At 40.2% G+C, this 9,036-nt stretch overlaps 2 protein-coding genes across 4 annotated transcripts in view; one reads left to right on the top strand and one right to left on the bottom strand.

The window, feature by feature from the left end:
* Positions 1–359: 359 nt before the first annotated feature.
* LOC143484535 (uncharacterized) lies at positions 360–2,716 on the bottom strand. 2 transcript variants are annotated; one of them, XM_076983320.1, is made up of 4 exons: positions 2,563–2,716; positions 1,865–1,981; positions 1,576–1,705; positions 360–1,160 (listed from the first exon to the last, which is right to left on the bottom strand). In XM_076983320.1, the coding sequence occupies exons 2-4, from the start codon at positions 1,965–1,967 to the stop codon at positions 962–964; spliced, it is 432 nt and encodes a 143-aa protein (XP_076839435.1). In that variant the 5' UTR covers positions 1,968–1,981; positions 2,563–2,716; the 3' UTR covers positions 360–961. The 2 variants fall into 2 exon arrangements, with proteins under 2 accessions (XP_076839435.1, XP_076839441.1); XM_076983326.1 differs by having other exon boundaries at positions 1,865–1,984; positions 2,563–2,695.
* A 3,550-nt stretch (positions 2,717–6,266) lies between these two features.
* The window catches only part of ift70 (intraflagellar transport 70), a 10,658-nt gene continuing 7,888 nt past the window's right edge, over positions 6,267–9,036 (top strand). For both annotated transcript variants that reach the window (XM_076983287.1, XM_076983277.1), the window contains exons 1-3: positions 6,267–6,456; positions 6,658–6,723; positions 7,191–7,400. In XM_076983287.1, coding sequence (XP_076839402.1) covers positions 6,403–6,456; positions 6,658–6,723; positions 7,191–7,400 — 330 coding nt within the window. In that variant the 5' untranslated portion in view covers positions 6,267–6,402. The remainder of the gene's footprint in view (positions 6,457–6,657; positions 6,724–7,190; positions 7,401–9,036) is intronic.

Below are 9,036 nucleotides of genomic sequence, written 5' to 3'. Positions count from 1 at the left end.
ATTACTGTGACAATATAACCCTTGTCAGGACAGCCTGTCATTTATTGTGCGTTTTCAGATATCAGTTTAAAGCTAAAGATTTCGGCTGGTTTTGGTGATGGTTTATTGGTAATGCCACAGCCTACAAATCTATCACCTCAATATTGCACCTCTGGTTCAGCAAGTGTTGGCCATGACCCTTCTTTAACTATTTGGAATGGTTTTATTTCTTTGTAGCCATAAGTTTAGATTTCCCTCTGGTGGTAGAGAAGAAACACTACACTTTTTTGTTGCTCAAGTTATCATTATATGGTGAATATATATTTCATGTATATTTTATTTTACATATAATATATATTTGGCAAGTTATCAATCACAGATAGGGCATTCAAATACATTTATTTTCAGTTTATAGCTTATATAAGATTGCCAGTATGAGCCAAAGGAAAAATCATCACAATATCATGCTCTCTACACAGATATAAATGTACAATAATGTTCCAAATATAGGTGCTCAGATTGGATATATGCTAGGTTAATATGTGAAATTAATATACTGGGATTGCAATGTTTTTGTAAGTCACCAAAAGTATTTGGCAAAAAGTTCTTCAATCTATAGTTGCTGATAGCCACAATTGGATGAGGTTATGGAGTACCAAGTGTGCCAATTGAAATATAACCTATCTACAGCTTTTAGGTAAATGACTTCCTAATTTATTTTAGTGCCGGCGTGCACATTTACTAATTGCTGTTTTCGTGTGCTATCCAAACCACGGAAGGGTCATCTTAGTCAGCATATTGTTTATAACCTGTTTCCTAGCAACATGCAGAAACAAGATGCTAAGAAGTGTACAAGCTCTACAGGAAGAAAAGAAAACATATATATCATGGTATGGGGGAGGGGCGGGTTGAGGGGGTTTGCTGTCTCCGGCTTTGGGGAGATAACCAGCTCTGCTGGGGAAATCGGGAGAAGGTGGAGTCTTCATGAGGTAGGGTCTTTCTTCTTGATGATTTTTCTGCGGACCGGGGCGGTGGCCGAAACACCTGTGGTCTTCTCTTTCTTCAGTTCATCAATGAAGGTCTCGATGGGCCCAAACTTCTCCGTGAGCTCACCGAGGTGAGCCTTCAAAGCGTCGAACTCCTTGTACAAGTCATTCAAAGCTTCTGAAAGAGGCTGAATCCTGAATAGTGCATATAACACACACACACACACACACACACACAGTGGGAGAATATAGAAGGTGCCTGGATGTAACCACTAGTGGGTTTTGCGATTGTTGGCACTGTAGCCCAGGGGGAAGGGGCAAGACCAGAGGCCCAACCAAAGGGAGCCAGGAAGTTCCTGATGGAGTGTGTAAGAGTCTGCACAGTTTCCAGCTCTTTTTCTCCAACATAATGAGATGGTCCGCTCTGAAATAAATCCAGGAACATGGGACCATGGTGTTCCCACATACCCCAAACCAGCAATTTACTGTTCCTGCTGTACGTCTTACACATGACAAACAAATGATATTTATTCTCCACTTACCGATGATTAAACACTCAAAATTGGAAACATGTGCATCAGCAGCTGATGGAAAGCACGTGCAACAGTACCTGGAGTAGTCAGGCAGCAGGGACTGGTGGTCATTTTGCAGAAGGCCCCTCATCTGGTTCAGGATATCAAACCTCCAGTCATCTAGAACTTGAGTCAAGTTGGACACACCTCTCATGCTCACTTTCTCGGCTGGGGAACCAGAGGGGAAGCACTTAACAGCCTTTCCTTTTTATTACAGACTAAATAAACCATTCTGAGCACAAATGCATCGACGAGTACATAAACAACAGATGCATTAAAGTGTTGCGCTTCTGTGAATAATAACTACTTTCAGGAAACAAAGCTTACAGCCATCTCGGTAATTCCATTCCTGTTTAGCAGGGCGTTTCTTCTGGCTGGACACAATGACCACAGCCAAAAACAGAAGCAGCAAGCTGAACCTGAAACCCATTCTGGCTCCGCCACCTCCTCAAAAAACAGGCAAAGGAACCCAGATGGTTAGTCCGAGCGTCAATGGTGTGTAGGTTCTTCTCTCCTGCACTATCCGGAACATTCTGAACCCTTGTCTTCAGACCCTGTTTCTTTACATTTAAATTTCCAGTGATCATTTTTGATATTTGCTATGAGAAATAAAGTGCAAAAATATACAGAGCCTGTTATTTCACCCTTATTGCAAGCTTATACAGACCCAATAAATATACTGACAGTACATACTCATATACTGAAAAGAGTTTTGTCTCAGAGGTGAGAGTTCAGGGCTCTGCATGCTTTCAGAAATCTACCTGATCACATCAGTCACTCTTCTAAAGAAACTTTTCCTTCCTTAGTCTTCTAAGCAAACATTTCTAAGGAAAACAATTCTATGAAGATGACTTCAAGCAAATACAAACTGAACTTCAAGCAAATATAAAATAATGTGATATTTAAGATATATGGAAAAGCATAACTTTATATATTGAAAATATTAACTGCAAGGAAGTATATATATGAAAATAACATCCTTCAGGGACATATAATAGGAAATTGAAGAGTTAAAATTTACAAACCTGTCAGATAGTAGGAAAGTGAGCTCCTTAATGTGTCTCCAAGCACCTATGAAACAGTAATGGCAAAACAGAGCCACTAACTGTGGTATTCAGTGCATGCTTCAAGAAGTCCTGAATATACAACACACACCCTCCCATTTTTCTTCCTCATCCAAACTGTCTTTAGTGAATGCACACATAAACACACCCACATACAGAGACCTGCACCACCTCCTTACACGCCCTTGCTTATGCGCACGCACACAATTTAATGGAAAACAATTAGAGAAACCTTATGTACCTTATGTAACCTTAACCTTATGTAAATAAGGTAAATCTAATTTAACTAATTATAGGCTAACATTTTCTTTCAATAAATGCATGTAATGTTAATGAAATAAATTAAAATCCTTTAGTAAATAATTGGAATCCCTCCAACAGCCCACACCCCACCCCTCGCCTGTAACCTCTGCTAGGTGGATATGTCCTTTATGCATTTATGTTTAGTTTTTTAGTTACACATGCTGCTGGCTTTCCTAGAGTTCATTGGGGGCTCGATCCTCCCCAGAGCTCTCCATTGGGGCAATAAAGTGCCAGAGGTCTGCTGGGAAGGTTGGGTGGATTCCTGGTGCTCACTGGGAATGTTGGGCATGTTGGCACTACTGTCATTCTCCACCGGGTTACCTGATCTGGCTTCCTGAGGAAGTGAGGAAGTGATGACATGGATTCCATCCAAGGGACAAGAGCCACACCCAAGCCTTCAGTAGCGTGCCATGGAGGACCAAGGACTCGGTATCTCCAACCCTCTTGACTCCAGGGATTTTTTCGGGTGGACCCCTGGTCCTGATCTCCAGGGCTAACTAGTCTATCTGTGCCTGCTCTGGGGCCATCCCAGATTAATATGCTTTTTAATTAATAATAATTGCTGGTGCTTTGATGGTGGCAGTGTTTCAGTCAATGAAGAAAGCCTTGTTGCTGCAAGAGAGCTTCAGCTCTGCACCTAACTGACCAAAAGATGCTCCAGTGAGTTGGAGAGGTGACTTCTCCATGCTCTGTCCATGTAAGGGAGCCCATCTGATGCATGCCTGCATGGGCGTGGTAGTGGGGGGAAAAGGGGACCTGACTACCCAGGGCCCGAGTAGGGAGAGGGGCCCATTTTGCTCGTTGACTGGCATTTATAGGGGCCCACTGACATTGAGAGTGTACACTGCCCAGAATTTGCATGTCTGATCCATGAGGGGGGCCCAAGTGACCAAAGAGGATGCCATCTCTGTACCCAATCAATGAAGGTAACTTAATTCACCACCCACATGCTCTCTATTAGCTGAAATACTAGGTAATAGCATTGCTTCCTATAGTTTAGTAGTGGCCTGGCTCAAGGGTATCTTGAATTCTAACCTACCTATGCTACTATGTAGAATGTATTCTGTGAACAAAGCACAGACACACACACACACACACACACACACACACACACACACACACACACACACACACACACACGCGCACACACACACACACACACACACACACACACTCACACACACACACACACACACACACACACACACACACACACACACACACACACACACACACAGTTACTTAATACCAAATGTTACAAATCTAAGTACAACAGACAAATTTCATTGAAACACAAGTTAGCATATTTTTTAAACATAAATTAAAAGAACATCAAGCTAAAACATATTGTACATAGTATTGTTAGATGTAATTAGGAGACTCACATCAAGAAATCTATTTATATAAAAACAAACACCAAAACTGGACAAAATATTAAACCCTGTATTTTAAACTCATCTCCTGTGTAACTGACTATTCTCATGTAGAGAATTTAACACTCTTTTCAGTGTAATCGGAAATAGTCTCTCATCCTTCATTTTAAAAAACAAATTCCTCTAGGAAGGTAAGTGTCTTTCTAAACCCCTTAGGGCTCCAAACATAAAGTATATACTGAACAGTACACCAAGGGCAAGAGAGATGTCAGAAAGTCAAAGCTTTGATCTCCATACTCATAGCAAATTTAACCTGACTGTACTGTAAAGAAATACAAAATGATTTTAGAGTCACAAATGAAGACAATGTCCACAGTCAAATGAAAGGACGTATACCAAAAACTAAGCATTTGCCCTTCCTCCATTATTTTGTGTAATATAGATTTACACAATTGAAGCACATAGAGGTAAGTTAATTGAAAGTAAATGTGGATTTATTGTGGATCTAACAAAAAACTGCAATAAATCACTGGTATCTCTTACAGAAGATCTTCTCTGTACATTAAGTGGTATTTGACCCAGATGAAGGCCTACCAGAGCCTGGAACTCCAAACTTGGCTTTCACCCTGCCCGTTTCCTAGCATCTTTTCTTTTTGATTTTGTTTTTTGACGACTCGAGAAGAGCATCTTGAGGACCAGTAAAAGCAAGGGCAACATAGTTATTAAAACAAACAGAAAAGTAGAGGTACTACTAGACTTGTAGTAGTAAGAATGCATAATATAATGAAATTATTAGCTAACCTGAATGAGCTAACCTGAATTAGCTAACTTGAATGAGCTAACCTGAATGAAAGTTTAGTTTTTATTTAGGGAGAAAACTATAAGAATGAGACAACGCTTATGTTCAAGCTAATTCCTGTCCAAACATGGGACCACCTTACATTCCTGAATTTATGTCAATGTCCATTCCTAGTATAGAATGGAAATCCATGTTTTGAGATACAAAGGACCATTTAAACTTTAAAATGGGTGTAGCTGGATGTAAACCTTTGGGTGTAGCTGTTGCATCGGGACATCATTTATTGTTTCCGTTCCCCTTCAGGGATGCTCATGTGCATGCACATAGCCTATGCCCCTTCAGCTTGGTGCCTAGTGTTCCTGAGAGGAGCTTCCTTGTTGTGGAGTTCTGTATGGCGCTTGTCTCTTGTTGGGGTCTTCCATGACCAGTATTGACTCCTATCCTTGTGTTAGCCAGTTTGGATACAGCCGCTGGTGTATTCTGCTAGGGGCTTATGCTGTGTTATTGTTTATTTTTGTCCAGTAAGCAAGGATGATGTTACAGTTCAGTGTTACACAGTTTGTGTCTGTCACCTGCTCCTGGACATCTGCTGTTGTGATGGTAGCTCTAGGATATTTGTGGTACTCTGCTTTCAGCTCTCCTAACTGAGTACTGGAGTTGTGTCATGATTCATGCTCCCATAGGCTCACCCAGGATGGTTCTACTCGCACTGGGTGGATCTACAGTCACGCTCATGTCGCACTGCAACAGAATAGACTTTATATGGGTCTTTGGTGAAGAGGACATCATTCTTTTGTACGCTGCCTCTTTTGTGTACTTCTACAGGTAACGTCAGTTAAGCTCTAATTACTCCTAAGATTTATTATATTTCTTATTTGGCAAGGCATTTAATTAATCTTCGTATCCTTATGGAATTCAGTTTCCAAGTTTCATCTTAATTGTCTTTGTTTTAGTTTTCAGCCTGTGTTTCCAAACAGGACATTAGGCCTATACTTTGGACATATGGCTTGTGTCCTCATAGTCCATCTCAAGCACTACTGCTGTCTGGGCTTATACCACTTTATTGCCTTAAGTCATACAAGAGGTTGTAATTGTGTTCATTTCTACAGAATTATCCACCTATTATTACACTAACGTTATGCTACAACTCCGCGGACTTTTAACACATATTGCATACGTCATTTCCTTTTTCGGTCTTGTTGCTAAGCTACCACATCTGCGTAAAGAACGCTTGCTAGTTAGCTAGCTAGCTTAGTTAAGCTATCTAAGAATCTGCTGAGATTTGCGTATCTACGTATTTTATATTAAACAAGACGGACGTCAGTCATGACATTCACCCCAATTAAGGACGGCGAGTATACCGCCACTGTGTACAAAATGGCGAGTTTATTCTTTCTTTTTTCACCATAACCTGCTATATAGTTAGCAATGTTAAAGCTAACCCAAGTGTGTGCTTACTGATGCTTGTCATCTCGACTACAATGACTGTGCTTATGACTTTGCGTGGTGCCTTTTTCGTTTAAACGTGTTAAAATGTGCTTGTTTTATATGATAACACCATAAATTATCTCGTGTTTTAAGATCAAGGACGCACGTTATGGAGACGCCATTCACATCCTCAGCACTGAACTCCAGAAGCAGATGAAGGTGAGTGTTGGTCTCCAGTACAGCTGTGATCCCCTTTAATCGGTATTTTAAACCTTTATTGATGGAAAGGAGCACCTAAGTTACTATAATGGTATCAATTTAATGAAAACGTGTTTTTCAAAACCTGGATTCTAATTATTTATGCGCAAACTGTTTTGATCAGGTGCTAGATACTAGATGATTGTTTCAGAGTAAAGAAATACAAACCATAATTTGTAGTTGTTACTAATGATTTTGAGTGCTATAAATATTCTAAAATAATATTATTACATTAATTATAAATACTAATAATATATCAGTGAATGTATGTGGTTTGGGAACTTTTAAACATGAAGGTTACCATCTCTAGAGGTTGATTTGCAGCTGATTCTACACTAGCATAACAAATGTCAGACGTAGGCAAGCACTGAATGTTGTGCACCATACATGTTCCTGACTGTTCCTCCACTGTGTTTTATCTTCTACAGTCCAGAGCGGCCCTGTCTCTCCTGGGCTATTGCTATTATCACATGCAGGACTTCACCAATGCCGCAGAGTGCTATGAGCAGCTAACTCAACTGCACCCTGAGGTGGAGGACTACAAGCTCTACTATGCTCAGTCTCTCTACGGAGCCTGCGCCTTCCAGGATGCGATGAAAGCCACTTTTCTTCTCGACAGCCCCACAAGTCATACCAAGGTACTGATATGACGCACTCTAAGCCTCCAAAAATAAAATATAGCTATTCAAAATACAGCAAGGTCTCGGTTTGCTAGTTTTGTACGTCTGATAACCTGTCGGCGTGCTGTCTTGTGGTGATGTCCTGACGGTTTCACCTCCAGCAGCACGCTTGTCTAAACATATTTTTCATAACTGTCAGATTGTGTTTGTCAAGCAGGTTATTGTGGTCACACCTGAGGATCAAAGCTAAAGAACTCTAAGAAACCAATAAATTACAATGAAATCCCCTAAACTTGGAAATGGATCATTATAATCGAGACACTTCTATTTTGAGCTGCCCATGTGTACAAGATTTTACAAGATTACAAGATAAAACCCTTGAGCATGTTTCTATATTTCTGCATACATTTGACCTAAAATGTCATCAGATTGTTGCGAGTTCTAAAAGTAGGTAAAGAGAACCAAATCAAGCAAATGAGACAAAAAATTGTCCTTTATTTATTTTAAACTATCCACCATTACACATGTAAGTGGTAAAAGTATATGAACCTCTTGGATTAGCAGATCTAAAGGTGAAAACAAAAAGCTGTTAATGTATAAACTTTATTTTGTACGTGCATACAGTATGTGAATGCATATTTCCCATAATTCAGTTATTATTAGTTACATAATAAGCTCTCTTCTCAAAACCAATAGATGGAAATCATCTTTTTTTTTAATGATCAGTTCACCCACCCTCCTCCATGTCAACCAATTTGCATACAATGTACTGTTGCTATGGATGTAGAATGGTATTGTGAGGATGTGAGGGACATTCAAGAAGCCGAGCAGGCTACACTGTGCATTTATTACAGCCACTATGGTTAACATACAGATACACATAGACACACACTTAAATACCAGAATATAAAGATGTATGTGCAACACATAACGCTAACAATACAAGCCACAAGTGATACGAACACACACTTATGGACGTAAACACCCACACCAACACGCCCAGGTATAAAATTGTGACCTTTGACCTGTATTCATTGCCAGAGACAAGGCTGACCCACTGCTGTCACGTCTACCATTTAATGCTACACACTGTAAGCCATTTTCATTTTATGGTGACCTTGAAAAAATGGTTTTGGATTGAATCACTATTATGTTATTTTCATCACTGTTGTATTTGAACAAAAACATGCATGAAAAGACACAACTAGTCATCCTGTACTGATTCAATAAGGGACTTAACATTTTATTTTTAACTACAGCAATATCCTGTAATATCACGGTTAGCTGGGAACGCAGCTGACCAGCAAGATTAGTGAGACAGACAAAGTAGAGAGAGATGCTCTGCAAACTAGCAAATCGAGTCAACTCACTCTCACGGTCGTGTTTTTATACCGTCTTTATGACCGGAAGGACAAATCAGCTTCATCCTCCTATTAGAGTTGTAAACGCTAACACCCACTTTGACACCAGGAGGCCATGTGCAGATTGTGGGGTCTTGTGAAACTTGCATAGTGAGTATACAGGGGTGACCTGCTCTGACGACTGCAGAGAACCCGCAGAACACCCTGGTGTCCTGACCAGCTTGACACATGAATGGAACTTCTCAAAATGGTTGAATACATTGTAGTTAGCCAGAGGAATCAGTTCATCAGGA

Source organism: Brachyhypopomus gauderio, chromosome 2 (assembly GCF_052324685.1).
Source record: "Brachyhypopomus gauderio isolate BG-103 chromosome 2, BGAUD_0.2, whole genome shotgun sequence".
NCBI classification, from domain to species: Eukaryota; Metazoa; Chordata; class Actinopteri; order Gymnotiformes; family Hypopomidae; genus Brachyhypopomus; species Brachyhypopomus gauderio.
This window is presented reverse-complemented; position numbering and strand designations above follow the sequence as displayed.